This window comes from Rana temporaria, chromosome 4, assembly GCF_905171775.1.
Source record: "Rana temporaria chromosome 4, aRanTem1.1, whole genome shotgun sequence".
Lineage (NCBI taxonomy): Eukaryota > Metazoa > Chordata > Amphibia > Anura > Ranidae > Rana > Rana temporaria.
Window position 1 is genome coordinate 218,070,717 of NC_053492.1, and position 16,486 is coordinate 218,087,202.

Below are 16,486 nucleotides of genomic sequence, written 5' to 3' on the forward strand. Positions count from 1 at the left end.
AGGGAAACTCTGATGTCCTTGGCCACATCCAGACAATTGAGAGATATTCACTTGAGGTAAACTAGTGCTGGACACCAGAAAGTTAATACAATATTCTGGTGCCTTTGGGACCACTTTGGGTAAAAATGGTGTTAGTCAACATGGATAGCAGCCATGGAATCCGATGTAAGAAAAACAAAACATAGTGTTTTTCCGCAATAACCAATATAACATTTAAAAGTGAAAATACACTTACATAAAAAGCACTATATCCAGTGCTAGGAATCAAATGCAAAAAAACCGCACAGCATGGTCCGATAGATGGCAGCGGGTGACGTCACGTACTTCCCTACCGAACGTTGCGTCCCAAGGGCGGGACTTCTTCAGCGGATGTAGGGGAGAGGAAACGTGCACCCAGTTATATACATGTATGTTGCTATAGAGAGTAAGTGGCTACAATGCAGCATATGGACCAAAAAGGTCTCTAGCTACAGGGCAGTGTGTGGGACAAAAAGCTCACTGGCTACGGATCAGCATGCAGGACAAAAAGCACCGCAAAAAACAGAAAGCCTGGCCATATGCTGCATTGTAGCCACTTACTCTCTATAGCAACATACATGTATATAACTGGGTGCACGTTTCCTCTCCCCTACATCCGCTGAAGAAGTCCCGCCCTTGGGACGCAACGTTCGGTAGGGAAGTACGTGACGTCACCCGCTGCCATCTATTGGACCATGCTGTGCGTTTTTTTTGCATTTGATTCCTAGCACTGGATATAGTGCTTTTTATGTAAGTGTATTTTCACTATTAAATGTTATATTGGTTATTGCGGAGAAACACTATGTTTTGTTTTTCTTACATCGGATTCCATGGCTGCTATCCATGTTGATATTATTTGAGATCTGCCATCCATGCTGATATTACCTGAGATGTATTCCTTTCCTGCTTGGATTATGCTGTTACATGCCTGGGATTGACCCTTATGGGAAAGCGATTTTTTATTACCAGTGAGGTGAGCGGCCATTGTTACTATTGGTGGAGGTCTCCTGCTAACCCACGCTATATCACCTGCATGCCTCATATTGTCAGTCACTTATAAGAGAATCACCTGGATGATCTTTATTTGGACTTTTCCTCTAGCGCTGCACTATCTACTTTACATTGACTCTTAAGGAATTTATAAATTGAATCCTAGTGCATAGCTGCTGATTGTGTTTTACCTGTATATTGCGGTGATTTTTTTACTATTTTCAAAAATGGTGTTAGACCTAAAACCTCATTGTCTATATGTAAGATCAAATAGGGTCCTTACAGGGCAATGCTGATAACTCACAAATCATTCTGGCTGAAATATTGGCCACAAGAATGGCTACCTTATGGGATAGTAATGTCAATAGTAAAGGGATAGTAATGTCAAGGAGTTATCACAAACAAGCACAAAAGGAGGTATTTGTAACACACTGTCAATACAAGGTTTAAATTCCATGGATAGAGTGAAGGTCTAAATTGGGACCAACATATGTAATCCCTTGTAAAAAAAAGTTTGAATCAGTGAATGATTAGCAAGAGGATGTTGGAAAATAACCTGACCTTGAATGGTGCTTAAGGCCAAATGTTGTCCCACCCTAACAAGAGGAAAGAAAGAGCATGGCCCACTGTAAAAGCACATCCAGAGATTCACATCAGTGAAAAATTCTTTCACATTCAATGGTAACTCTTGCAGGAAGAACTATTATGAACTTTTAATATGACTGGTATTACAGAAGCTGAAATGACTCTGAGAAATTTGATTTCAACTGCTAGAGCATCAAAGCTAGCAAGGTGGAAGATTGGTTCTTTAGATAACAGATCTTTTAACAGATCAAAAATCTTCAATATGAGCAAAAAAACAGCAGTTTGGAAAGAGACATTCATCTAAGGACACTAGGAGAAACTGAGCAGACATGAGGTGGGAAGGTTAAAGCTTCAAAGGGGCTGGTCTTCAGTTTTTAATGTGCCTAATGTCCATTTCTCTTTGTCAGTGACCGTGTATGCCTAGGTTGTTTACCCATCATCAAGCACAATGGATGATAGTTGTTGTGTAATCTTTAAAATGTTAATGTAATTTCCAAAGTACATTTTAATTCTCTTAAATTTACAGTGGTTAACAAAAAAATGCCTGGTCATCCTGCCATGAGGGTAATTTTTCAGGCATTTCCTGTTATGGGGTAAAAATATTCTTCCTCTGTCTTTACATTACACAAGCATGTTATGCCACTGTCACCATCAAGAAGCTGATCCAAAGCAATAATATGCAACCAAAGCTGGAGAATATTTATGCATGCAGGAAATGGCTGTAAAAAGGCTTCAGGAGATCAGAAGCACTGCGATGAAGGGGTGAAAAGGGTGAAAACTGTATAAAACATATCAGTTGTCTATGACATTTGTTCAGCAAATTATTTCCTTCCATGTTTTGTTTAGATCCAATTTAAAATGGACTTGACTGATGTAGCTTTCCTTTCGGCTGGGTTCACACCTATACGAATTGGATGTGGATTTCCTTGCATTCAATTCGTATAGCAGGAAAATGTGACCGGCTCTCTATGGAGCCGGTTCACATATCTCTGGCACGGTTGGAGAGCGAACTGCACAGAAACGCTGTGTGTTTTTTGCTCAGTTTCAGGGCCAAATTCAGGCAAAGATTCGGCCTTGAACAGAGGAGAACAGAGAACAGGGATGCACGGCATTTCTGTGCAATCCGCTGCTGTTTTAGGTGTGAACCGAGCCTAAGGAACTGGCTGTATGTTGGATATTTAAAGAATTACTAAGCAGTCTGACAGTAGAATAAACTGATTCACTCGAAAAACTTTTGATTCCTCTAGGTGAGTTAAGGATTTAAGAAAAATTCACTTTGTCAAAATATATTATCTTATTTTGTCTTATTACAATGACCAAAAAAAATAAATACAATTTGTTTGTAGTCAAAACCACCTCCACCGTAATGCTTATTACCTCTCCACTGACTTCCCACAGACTGTATCCCATCTGTCTCTTATCTCACTGAGCATGTCATCCAGTTTCTGAATGTCATCATTCAGTGTTGCTTTATCTTTCAAGGAGCGACCACTCCTAGAGGTGGAATCGTAGACAGAATGTTTGGCACCCAGGTTTTTTTGAAACTCCTGTGGATTACAAAAAAAATAATAATACTAGTGCAGTTCCTTAAGTTTACATACAGATGGTAAAGGAAATATCAACACAACAGTTCTAACAGCAAAGATTTTCTCTATTGTGCTTTGTCAGGAGTCTAAAACAAATCTTTTTGGCCAAAAAAAAAAAAGCTGGAACAATAAAGATGTAAATCAAAATGGAGCCTATGTAGTCATAATACATCATTGTTGTAAAGTCTGGATGGAAAGTTTTGCTCAAGTCTATTATCCAAGCTCATGTGTTCCAGGCTTATGCAGAGATGTAGTACAGATTACTTCATTAGCTTGTTTTAGGGTGTGCCAGAGAAATATTTTTTTTCTTCTAGTGATGTGATATAATATACATGTTACTTAATGCACTGGCCAGTCATCAGATGTAGTCAAAGCCATTCAAAATGTAAAGTGATGTTTTCTATTAAAAATGTAATTAAGCAATTTCTATGTTCATCCATCAGATAAAAACTGACTGCAGGCTAGAAGTAAGAAAAGTCTGATCTGCAATTTATACTCCTCACTTTTGATTAACTGAGTCCAACAAACTCTTAGAACATCATCTAAGAAATCTAATGGTAAATTAACTGTAAAAATAAAGCCTTTTGATTACATATATTTTTATTTTTGTGTTATACAAATGTCTACAATCTTCACGTAAAACCATGCATTATAAATCATCTACAATGTTATTTAACACAAGACACTACTTATTGTGTAACACAATATAAATAGAAAAAATGTTATATACATGTAAAGCGCTGTGTAAATTGACAGTGCTATATAAGTACCGGTAATAAATAATAAATAAATACAATAACTAAGACAGGGTGCTGTTATGATGTTCAATGGCATAAGACTATTTTAACCCCTTTGCACCTAAGGGTAAAAGGAATCTTAGGGCCAGATCCACAGACGAAGTACGCCGGCGTATCTACTGATACGCCGGCGTACTTTCAAATTTCCCGCGTCGTATCTTTAGTTTGAATCCTCAAACCAAGATACGACGGCATATGGGTAAGATCCGACAGGCGTACGGCTTTGTACGCCTTCGGATCTTAGATGCAATACTTTGGCGCCCGCTGGGTGGAGTTTGCGTCGTTTTCCGCGTCGGGTATACAAATTGCACATACTGTATGTGCAACTACAAATTTCATATCTTGAAATTATCAGGGGAAGTATAGTTCAGTGAGCATATAGTTTGATTTATTATTTCAGTGTTTGATATGACTTTTTTTAAATCTTGCCCTCTTTTTCCTTGTCAAAATATCTTTAATATCTTTATTTAGACATATTTGTGAGTTTTATACATACAGTGTAAAGTTGTTACAGTATAGGCATTACCTAAATAAGAATTATTCTAAATAAGAATAAGACATGGAAACTCCTATGTTTGCAAATTAACAAGTGACAATTTCTTGTGGGAGGTGAACTGTGGTACAGGTGGATAAATACGTGCTAAGTTAAGAACTATTTGTACTAAAGATAACGTAACTCTACGTATTTCCTTGACAACTTAAAGTCCAGTGTCCTTTACCGAATGTTTCCACTTAATATATTTACATATTGTGATGACGAGAGGAGTTTCCGTTTTGTAGTAACCTCTCACATTTACCTAAAAGGAGTATAAACTATAACGTCAAAATGTTAAACAAGAGGAAGGGAAAGGAGGGGGGAGGGGATAAGGATGGGGGGTCTGCAGGACCAGGCCGGGAGTCTCCGTCACTGAATAAGAAGCGTATTGACGATTACAATGGCTGAGCTACCATGGCATCATAACATCTTTATTAAAAGCATTAGGTAACATATGGGTTAACCAAGGTTCCCATGTTTGTTCAAATTTGGTGATCGTGTCTGTATCAATAGCTGACATTTTGGCATGCGTCATTGCATTATTTGTTCTGTTTAGTACCTCTGTTACTGACAAATTTGGGGATTTCCATGCCTTTGCAAGTGTTTGTTTTGCAGCTGTAAGGAGCTGTCTTATCAGTAAGATATTTTAAAAGATAATTTAACAAAAAGATTATTGGCTGTAAGCATATTGTATATACATGCATAGCCAACATTGAGTATGTGGTTTACAGAAATTGAAAGGTAGACTTCAGCCATAAAAATCAACAGAGATACAGCAGAATTGGATGCAATAAAAAATGTGCTCTTGATTTCTTTTATTTTGATAAATATAGAGAACTGTAGTTTAGCCACTAGAGGGGGCAAACACTCAGTTTGCAATCACTCTACCTTCCTTTTATGTATGAAATACAAATATGTCTGCTTGTGGGGGGCACAGTGTTTCAGTCCACTAACTCATAGGGGGTTATTTACTAAAACTGGAGAGTGCAAAATCCGGAGCAACTTTGCGTAGAAGCCTATTTATTGTTAAACCTCAATTGAACAAGCTGAAGTTAGAAGCGGATTGGCTACCATGCACAGCTGCACCAGATTCTGAGTGCACCAGTTTTAGTAAATCTACCCCATAGACTTGCATTGTGAAGAATAAACAGTGGTGAATCATTTCATCATTTGTTTACATTACTGACCTTATGTGTTGTCAGTTGCGTCTTGATCTTGTCTGGGTCATTTGCAATCTCAAGTTCTGAATCTAAAGATGTTTCTGATTCCTCCAGCCATTCCATAAGTTTGTCAAAGGCTTCCTGGAACTGTGACAAATGATACAAAATTGTGACGCAATCTTTTCTTACAGAACTAAAACAGGAGAGCAAAGTAACAGACTCAAATCTCAATACGGTACCTGTTTGGATCTTTTTCGGGCATCATCTAATGCTCGCCCTCTTTCTAGTGAGCGTTGGACAACATTTTCCCATCTGCTCTGTACACTGATCAGTAAATTCTTGATTAATACTACATCCTCTTTTCGGCTGAAATATTTTAAATGGGTTCCAGTTTTATCCAGCTCCATGATCTGATCTCTGTGTGAATTAACTTCAGTAACAAATACCTAAACCGAATACAAAGGCATTTACTTTACTTATGCAGCATGTCACCAAAACAATAAGCATTACAGACGTTTGTACATTTCCAACTAGCTCTCCTGAGCTGAGTAACCACTAAAGCCCCCTACACACGATCGGACCTTTGTCCAACCAAATTCACACCTGAATTCCGACGGAATTCCATCGGTGTAAAAGAACATGTTCTCTATCTAAAATCTGATGGAATTCATCGGAATTTTGGATGGAATTACTCCGATTGAGCATGTACATGGTCGGAATTTCCGATGGAAAAAGTCCGTCTGACGGGGTGTGTACGGGGCTTTAGAGGAAGCATTATAGAGCTTTGCTGCAGCACAAAGCAATGTAAATGTGACATTGATCTCTGGTGTGTACTTATCAAACTAATCCAATGTGCTTTTTTGAATCGCAGGTGCAAAGCTACAGCTTTTAGGAAAATAAATGACCAATGTCTTCTGTTTCTCCCGCCATCCTCCTAAACTCATTTAATGTTAGATGTGCTCCAAATTTCTGTTTGTGAACAGCAGGGCACAGAATGCTCAAGAAGTGTCTGTATAATTTTAAAACCAATCTGTGAAAAAAATATACCCTATATATGGCACAGGAAATAATATCCTAAACATTACATGATTTGAAAATACATAGGCCTGGATTCACATACATCGGTGCATATTTATGCGGGCGTAGCGTATCTAATATATGCTACGCCGACACAGCGCACAGAGGCAAGCACTGAATTCACCAATCACTTGCTCCCACTCGCTCTTAAAGATACGCTGGGTTTCCTTGGCGTAAGCCAGCGTAGGTGGAAGTGGCCATGAGCCATGCTAATGAGGCATGACCCCATGCAAATGATGGGGCAAGCGCCATAGAAGTACTTAAAATGAACGGCGCATGCGCCGTCCCGTGGCCGCATCCCTGTGCGCATGCTCAGAATCACGTCAAACTACTCCCTAAGATACGACGGATCACTGCCTACAACGTGAACGTAACCTACGCCCAGCCCTATTCACGTATTACGTAAACGACGTAAAATACGACGGCTGTGTTCCCTGGTCCATACCTTTGCATGAGTTGCGCCTCATATATGGGGAATAACTTTACGCCGGACGTACGACTTACGCAAACCGCATATATTATGCGCCGGACGCAAGTACATTTGTGAATCAGCGTATCTCCCTCATTTGCATATGTGCATATAAAATCAATGGGAGTGGCAAATGCGCCCAGTGTAAATATGCGCCCACGATACGACGGCGTAGGCAAGTTACGTCGGTCGTAGGAAGCCTATTTTTAGGTGTATCTCAGATTGTGGGCACGGCGCACAGATACGACGGCGCATTGTTACACTTACGCGGTGTATCTCGAGATACGTCGGCGTAAGTGCTTTGTGAATCCGGGCCTGAGAGTTTGTTCAGTGCAGATTTTGCCTACGTAAGCTTAAGCCATCAGCTCATGTGATCTAATCACGTCTATGACCAACAAAAATCTACCAATAGCATGGTCTGCAGGTTAAATATATAAGAAGAGTCATACATTTTGTTTTCATACCCACCTTATGTTCATCAATCTGAAATAATACTGTATCCAAAATAAGACTTGCAGGAGAAGCCATAGTTAGTGTCTGCTCTGCTTGAGTTAACCAGTTAATAAAGTCTTGAAGAGAAATGTTAAATCCCGTTGCCACATTTAGTGCGTCCTCGAGTTTTGCCTAAATGCAAACACAAAAGTTGAGAATGATACCAGACTCATTCAGCTTCATGTGCCTATTCATGTGATTAATGTTTGAGATTTGTATTAATGAAGTAGTCCTGTTTACATTTTACTATTCTTTTTTAGCAAAAGATGGCTGGAAATTACATAAATATTAAAACAACCTATGTCATTAATTATTAGAGAGATTATGTGTAATATTTAAAGCTCAATGCGTAATATTCAACGCTAAGAAAAAGAAGTGTGGGAATGCATATTACTGCATAGCTACATTTGTCCGGCTTGGACCAATGTAAATATGCATGTGTTACCTGGAAGATGCCTGTTGAAGTTGGAAATGACTGTAGTAATCTTCGCTACTACAGTGATCGCACCTATGTTCTGAGCGGCTGCCTTGCTGCTTAGTGAACACAGAAAATCGCTTGCTCAGCACATATTTAGAGGACACTTTCTCAATGAATGTAAAGCATTCTTTGATTGGACGAGGTGGAGAAGCGCAGCGGTGATGTCAGGATCTCTACCTCGTTTAATCAAGGAATGATTAGCATTGGTCCATGCAACGATGCGAAAATATGCATACCCAAACTTCAGCTCGAATCCTACATTATAGCACAGTGGATATTAAAACAATTACAAAAATATCAGGTGGCAGTAAAAAAATTAAAATCAGCAGGCATGTAAACCATAAATATGCATAGAGAACGACTCTCAAATACAATTTAAATAGGGTAGTGTTGTTATTCACATGATATAAATGTTGTATGTTCACCCAACTACTATATGCTGTTGTGATTAGGTCATTATTATTTTATCAGCGCCAATACCAAATCAAAATGTTATTACTAGAAATAGTATGACCTTTATGAAAAGCTTACTTATCTGGTCTACAGCACATTATTACAACCAAATACTGCACTGGTGCTTACCTATAAAGCCTTCAATACTTACTTTTTGCTCACTGAGTTTTGTTTCTACTGATTCCCATTTCTCTTTTAGGTTGTTTATGTCTTGATCCATATTTGCTTCAGGGTCATCTGAACTTTTTTGCAACAGTTGCTGGCTTTTAAGCATGATGTTTTTGTAGACCTCTTCCTTTACTTCAAACATAGCACATAGTTCCTAAAGATATGCAAATACCATTTTCATAATGCTTCATTACAATGTGTTAGCATGTCAGAAGTCGGCTGAAACAGATATACTTTACAAATGATGAACATGATGTTCTTGTCGATGACTGATGAAGGGAAATTAAAGTGGTTGAAAAGCTTATATTTATTTTACAATAAAATAAAAAAACATGTCATGCTTACCTGCTCTGTGCTATGGTATTGGACAGAGCAGCCCCTTACCTCACACTTATGGAGTACCCCAATGGCGCTATGGGATCCTCCTCTCTGAGTGCCCCCTCAGCAAGCTGGCTGCTGAGGGGGCCTTCCTGTGGGCGTGATCCTAAGCCAGGCTGTGAATCCATAGACACACACAACATGGCTTGACCACAAACTTGGATTTCTAGCAGGATCCACAGGTATTTTTCTGTATTTGCAGAAAATGTACTTAACCTGAAAATGTTTTAATGAATATAGCCATCATGTCTAATGACTGGCAAGCTGCAATATATTAGAGTCTATCACTTTTTTTTACCATATTATATACCGGTACATTTTTTAATAACATTAATAAAAGTTATAAAACAGGAAACTATACACGTTGGGATCTGGAATAATCAGACCCTTTTGAAGATGTTTTGCATATAGTTTTCACATCCACTAAATAGCGCAGCGAGTCAGAAAAACTCTCCATTGACTTTTTTGGTGCACCTGCTTATTTCTAAGAATTAACGCCTTAGACCCCTTTCACACTGAGGGCGTATTATAGGCGATATAGTGTTAAAAATAGGGCTTTCACACTGAAGCTTTGCGCTAGGAGGAAAGTAAAAAAAGTCCTGCTAGCCGCATCTTTGGAGCGGTGAAGGAGCAGTGTGTTTACCGCGCCTCCACCGGTCCTGTTCATTGAAATCAATGGGACAGCGCAGCAATACCGCCCGGTTGTAACCCTTTCTCTACCCTTTTCTTTTTCTTATTTTGGAAAAGTAAAAGAAATTTTGCCAGATGGTTATTTGTTGTCCCTGCTTGGGAGAATTACTCTCAGGACAGGAAATCATGGGAGATCCCTCCAGTGGGCACACAGGGTACAACCTCCCACTTTTTTCACTATAATGAGAAAGAGTTAGTTAGAACCTGTCAGGTATTACTTCCTGTCCTAGAAAAATCTGCTTCCCACTTCAATTATTTCCTATCCTTTTGGGACAGGAAATAAAGTAAAAAAAATCTTCCCAACACGGTCACAGAAAGCAACTGAAATGTGATAACTGGACTGTACTCTTCCCAAATCCATCCAAAGCTTATAAAAACATTTTGGCTCAAGTTAGGCAGGCCATAGATTATGTAATTTGCATAAGAAAATGGCTTGATTCCCCCATCAACACTGACTCCCAATCCCTCCCACAGCACTTCTGTGTTCTGCTAGCGGGGAGCCTTCTCTTCCTGCAGAAAACAGTGATTAGTGTTTGGGTAACACTTGACAGGCTGGTTGTACAGAAGTCGATCGATAGATCGACTTCTGTACAACCGAGGTGCCCATACATGGATCAATATTCGACCAGTCCCTGTTGAACCGGGTGAATTTCAATCTATGTGTGGCCAGCTTTAATCTTTAAAATAAAACAATGGGAAAAGTCAATTACTTTTAACCACTTGCACTGATAAGTGGCACTGATAGGTGTCATTGATAGGTGGCACTGATAGCTGGCAGTGATGGGCACTGATGGATGGCAGTGATGGGCACTGATGGGTGGCAATTATGGGCACTGATCGGTACTGGTAGGTGACACTGATTGTCACCACTGGTGGGCATTGATAGGTGGCCAGTGACCACATTGTTGTCAGCGCGAGGAGAAAAAAACGATTACCAAGCTTTTGTTTACATCACATGATCAGCTGTCATTGGCTGACAGCTGATCACATGGAAAGAGGCTGGGAACGGCCCCTTACTCAGATCTGTGATCACTGAGTCTCAGTGACTCGGTGACCAGCGGGCATACAGGGAGCGAGGCAATTCAGGTCTGCGCTGTAGTCGTCATTTGGCTATAGCGCAGACGCAAAGTGGTTAAAGTTATCAGATCATTAAAGTCTGGTACACACAATGAGCTTCTTTGTGTTCAACCCAGTGGGCTGAATGAAATAAAAAGGACAGATCTCTGTACTAACACAAGTGGCTCCTTGCTGTTCTATTGTGTTCTGACAGTGGGACCGCACCGCAGTTTCTACTGTACCAACTGATTTCAGCCAATATTTGGCTCATGTGAATCCGGCATTGGAAACACTTAACTGCAGTTGTTTTTATATGGCAAAAGTGTTACAGGATGTGGTCCAAATTGTTTAGATTTTAGAGAGTACAACTCTGTGTTCTTTTCACTGATTAGCATTTGACACATATGACACTCAACACTATCATCGTAGACAGTGTTTATAGAACCTTTTGTGATGGTAATACCCCTTCAAATCCCAATTGCTAAGGGCATTTTATCACATGTGCCTTTCCGCTACTCTATATATAAATGTTCTGAAAAAGCCCAAAAATCATACAATGCTACTAGGCAAATTTAGAACTTTATTTCAAGAACAAACCATGACCACTGATGTCCTTGTCTACAAGGCAGACAGGAAAAATTGGCCAAACTGGAGCCATGTCTGCAGATTCTTACCAGATGAGTGTTGAGTTGCTCCCTCGCTGTTTCTGGTAATCCTCCAACAGGTTTGGAAGCCAGTAAATGACGTTCAGTCTCTGTCAGCCATTGATGCATTTCTTCAATCTCGCTGTGGAAACCCTGAGCCTGTTTTTCAGGGAACAGATAGCTAAATGTTAAACAAATGTCAACATCCTAACATTGAGCAGTGCATAACTGCTTAGTCGGTAGTTATATGCAGCAGCCTTTTGAAATAGTATAATATATGATTTCTTATAGTTTTCTGGCCTTTGTTTTGAGTAACTAGGAACTATATAAACATAATAAAATTCATAGCGACAGAGCACTTCCTTGGGGCTGTTTTTAATACTTCATTTTAATACGGGAACAATATATATATAGATAGAAAGATAGATGGATGGATAGATAGATAGATAGGCAGACAGACAGACAGACAGATAGATAGAGGTTTTGTTCTATTATAATATAACAGGACAAGCAATATTTAGTGTACTGGACAGAAAATAAGAACGCTAAAAATATTTGTAGTATAGGATATGTTCAATATTTGCATATTCATTAGATAGGGTATAGGTATAGGGTTTGATTGACTAAAACTGGAGAGCGTAAAATCTGGTGCAGCTGTGCATGGTAGCCAATCAGCGTCTAACTTCAGCTTGTTCAATCAAGCTTTGATGAAAAAAAAAAATGGAATCTGATTGGTTTCCACGCAGAGCTGCACCAGATTTTGCACTTTCCAGTTTTAGTATATCAACTCCATAGTGTTCGATTAAAAAAGGTAGTAGAATTGCTAACTTTTCTCTCTTCTAAGGCAAGCCTGACCTTTAAGAGAAGAAAGTTTATTTAAAGCAACTCTGGACTTCACAGAACTGTGTATGGGACCGTAGGCAGCACAAATTACAATATTTAATAAATTGAAATATAGAACAACTGGTTTAAAAAAAAAATCTTGAAACTTAATCAACAAAATATTTATTCAATATACATTCTATTATACATTATATATTTATATATTATATGTGCCTTCTTCTTTCACTCCTTGCTGACTGCATCTTCTGTGATGCATCTTTTTCTTTTTAAAGGTGACAGCACATGTTCTAACCTTTTGAAACTTCAGCAACCAATTAAAGGTAAGTATGTTAATTAGCTTAAACCTCTAGAATTTTCTTTTTAGTCTGCCACGGTCCCATAGATGTAGGGGAGGGGACAATTTTGCCCCACTCCGCACATCTAATATCAAACAACCTGATAAAAATGGTGGCTTTATTTCTACTTTTACCAACAACGTTGAAATATGTATATCAACATGTATATGCACTAGAACATTTGTTTTCCACTTATTGAACTTAAAAGGGAAGTCATTTTTTTTTTAAGAATCAACCTAGGTGGATGCAGCATCTGTTTGTTGGCATATCCCCCGACGCCTCTAACACTGAGAACGCTCACAGATCTGGGAGCAGAGAGCAGCTGCCTGTCAGTCACAGCTCTCTGCTCTGCCCCCTCCTTGCTCACTGGAGCACTGGGCTGTGGAGGGAGCGGCCGGCTCAGGCTCTCAGTGGCTCGCTGAGAGGCTGAGCCGGGTGTTGGTCCAGGGATCTGGTGGATCCTAACTCTGTGGTCATGATGATGTGGAGCCTGAACAGACTTCTGTGACATCAGCAGAGAGCGAACCTCAGTCTGCTCTCCGCTTAAAACGGGTCACAGGAGTGCAAAATGAACTGCACTCCTGTGATCCACAGGAGAAGTCCAGCCAAACAAGCTTTGGCTGTACTTCTCCTTTAAAAGAAAATCAAACAAATAAGTGATCAGATGTATGCCCACATCCCATTCTTTTAATTTGTAAGTGATCTTGTTATAATACACACAATACGGTACACTATATTTAGAGTGATACTCTCGATACTCTTCGAACATAGTTCCTATTATAAGGTGCATACTACACACTGTCAACATCATGTGAGAATTCACATTGTTATTGTTTTCAAAGCATTGTAGGTTCTGCACTTTAACAAACATGCTTCAAGCATTAATAAAAATCACGCTTCATTCACTGAGTAATCTTTCACTTACCTGGAGAAGTGCTTTGTCAAGTTGCTTTCTCCTCTGCTCTGTTTGATCCGTGACATTTTGCCAACGCTGGCTTAGTGCCTCTAACCTGCTGTGCAGACTCTTGGCCTCTTCTCCGGCACTGGACTCTATCAGGTCGTTTCCCGCTTTCTGGACCGTTTCTACACTAGACTTGTGTGCCAGAACATCATTTTGTAGCACCTATAATAGTAAACAAAATTGGTTTGTTAGAATGTACACTGTTTTATTATGTAAGAAAAAAATTATAAATGTATACATTTAACTTAACCACTCCAGCCACCATACCTGTCTAACCTGTTTACTGTAGACCACCCCAATGTTTGAATTTTAGCAATGGGTCTATTGATTCAGTGATAACTTTGTCATTACTTAAAATAAAGCAATAATATATCACTCTTTTGCTGCAATCAAGGCTTTCTGTTGCCAATAATGTCTTGCAAAAACTTGTTTTGCATAGTTTATTCTATAGTTTGCTCAGTCTATAATGACAATAAACGGTTTCAGTACAAAGCATGGCAAAATTCATTTCAATTGAAATAAAGGCTTTTTTCCCCAAAGTTGTGCAGTTATTTTAAATTAAAAACTAAAAAATTAACCACTTAACCCCCAGACCATATTGCTGGTCAAAGACCAGAGCACTTTTTGCGATTCGGCACTGCGTCGATTTAACTGACAATTGCGCGGTCGTGCGACGTGGCTCCCAAACAAAATTGGCGTCCTTTTTTCCCCACAAATAGAGTTTTCTTTTGGTGGTATTTGATCACCTCTGCGGTTTTTAGTTTTTGCGCTATAAACAAAAATATAGCAACAATTTTGAAAAAAATTATATTTTTTACTTTTTGCTATAATAAATATCCCCCAAAAATATATAAAAAACGTTTTTTTTCCTCAGTTTAGGCCGATACGTATTCTTCTACATATTTTTCGTTAAAAAAATCGCAATAAGCGTTTATTGATTGGTTTGCGCAAAAGTTATAGCGTTTACAAAATAGGGGGGTATTTTTATGGCATTTTTATTAATATTTTTTTTTTACTAGTAATGGCGGCGATCATCGATTTTTTTCGGTACTGCGACATTATGGCGGACACTTCGGACACTTTTGACACATTTTTGGGACCATTGGCATTTTTATAGAGATCAGTGCTATAAAAATGCACTGATTACTATAAAAATGCCACTGGCAGTGAAGGGGTCAACACTAGGGGGCGGGGAAGGGGTTAAGTATGTTCCCTGGGTGTGTTCTAACTGTAGGGGGGGTGGACTGATGTGGGGAAATGACTGATCTTCTGTTCATACATTGTATGAACAGAAGATCAGCATTTCTCTCCCTGACAGGACCGGGAGCTGTGTGTTTACACACACAGCTCCCGGTCCTCGCTCTGTAACGAGCGATCGTGTGTTCACGGCGGCGATCGCGCCCGCCGGGCACGCACACGGGATGGGGGAGAGCGGAGGGAGAACGCGCGTGCCTCCGGCGGCGCGCACGCGCCCCTAGTGGCCTGCGCGAGAGCCGATGTATAGCTACGGGCTCTCGCGCAGGGGTGCCGACCTGCCACCGTAAAACTATGGTGGCTGGTCGGCAACCAGTTAAGTAGGAACTTTAGTCCTCTATAGTTTTGATATCTGGTCCTGGCAGAGCCCTGAGGCAAAAACCACCAGTGTGCGTACGCAGACACGGTAAAGGTCTTTACGCACATGCTGGAAAACCCACATGTGTGCAGATGTGCCCCAGCGTCCTATCAGGACCCAAAGCCCTGTGGCACATTGGCATGCTCACAGAACCTGGGGGGGGGTGAGAATCATGGAACTGATTCAGTTTGCATTATAGTTAAATAGGCATTGGTTTATTTATTTTTTACTCACAACATTTCTTTAGCTGACATCACATGCCGATCATCCCTTTGATCTGCTATGAATGAACCATAGTATTTAAAATATAGCAAAACAATGTTGCTACATCAAAAATCTTCTAGACACTGCAGACTGTGTTCTGTTACTGTCAAGATACACAGAAGTAGAAAGAGCTGCTTCTGTGATACTAACAAATCCCATCCTTTTGACAGCCAGGATTCCTTTGGTATAACAGAAGCAGCTCTTTTTCCAGGTAAATTCAGACAGAGAGCTGCAGGAAAGAAAGAGGAGCAGGGTGTACCACACTGTTGCCAACGTTTTTTTAATTAATTCTCTTTGCAAGTTTGTGGCACTCCAAAGTTCAAGCCTGGTTAAATATTAAACTCCATTGAAAAAAGCTTTGCATATATCCTCTAGTCTAGTGCAACAAACTGATGATGCAGGATGTTTTCACTCTTTTTAGAGCTGAGTGAATGGGTAGTATGTTTTTTTTATTTGAGACTCACGCTACAACACAGTGGAAAGAACCATAACCATATAAACTCTAAACTGGGTACCCAATGACACTCAATTTGTACTGAATGGTCAGTACTATGACTGCTAATGGTTGTTCCACACATGGAATTTGTCTTGTTACAATATAAAATCAACTGCCTGAAGTGGCTACAAATTTCTTTGTGTTACTACTCACATGGTGTTTGGCAAGTTCAATCTCAATAGTCTTTGGATCTCCACCAACGGGTTTCTGTTCATTGAGCAGTCCTTCTGTATGAGTCATCCATGTTAGCAATTCATCTAGTGCATGCTGGAATGGACCTAAAGCTAAGAGGGCAGCTTCTAGTTTGTGCTGATGGAAGGAGGAAGAAGAAAGACTTACTGTTCATTTAACAATCAATTCAAAACATATATATGTTGTATATTTATATATTATACATGG

The 16,486-nt window shown here is 39.6% G+C and overlaps 1 protein-coding gene across 20 annotated transcripts in view; it reads right to left on the minus strand.

Moving 5' to 3' along the window:
* The window catches only part of DST (dystonin), a 690,084-nt gene that overhangs the window by 40,147 nt on the left and 633,451 nt on the right, over nt 1-16,486 (minus strand). For all 20 annotated transcript variants that reach the window (XM_040349874.1, XM_040349879.1, XM_040349866.1 and 17 more), the window contains 8 exons: nt 16,241-16,396; nt 13,680-13,877; nt 11,607-11,735; nt 8,792-8,962; nt 7,686-7,841; nt 5,911-6,117; nt 5,699-5,818; nt 2,971-3,140 (listed from right to left, as the gene is read on the minus strand). In XM_040349874.1, the coding sequence (XP_040205808.1) occupies nt 2,971-3,140; nt 5,699-5,818; nt 5,911-6,117; nt 7,686-7,841; nt 8,792-8,962; nt 11,607-11,735; nt 13,680-13,877; nt 16,241-16,396 (1,307 nt within the window). The remainder of the gene's footprint in view (nt 1-2,970; nt 3,141-5,698; nt 5,819-5,910; nt 6,118-7,685; nt 7,842-8,791; nt 8,963-11,606; nt 11,736-13,679; nt 13,878-16,240; nt 16,397-16,486) is intronic.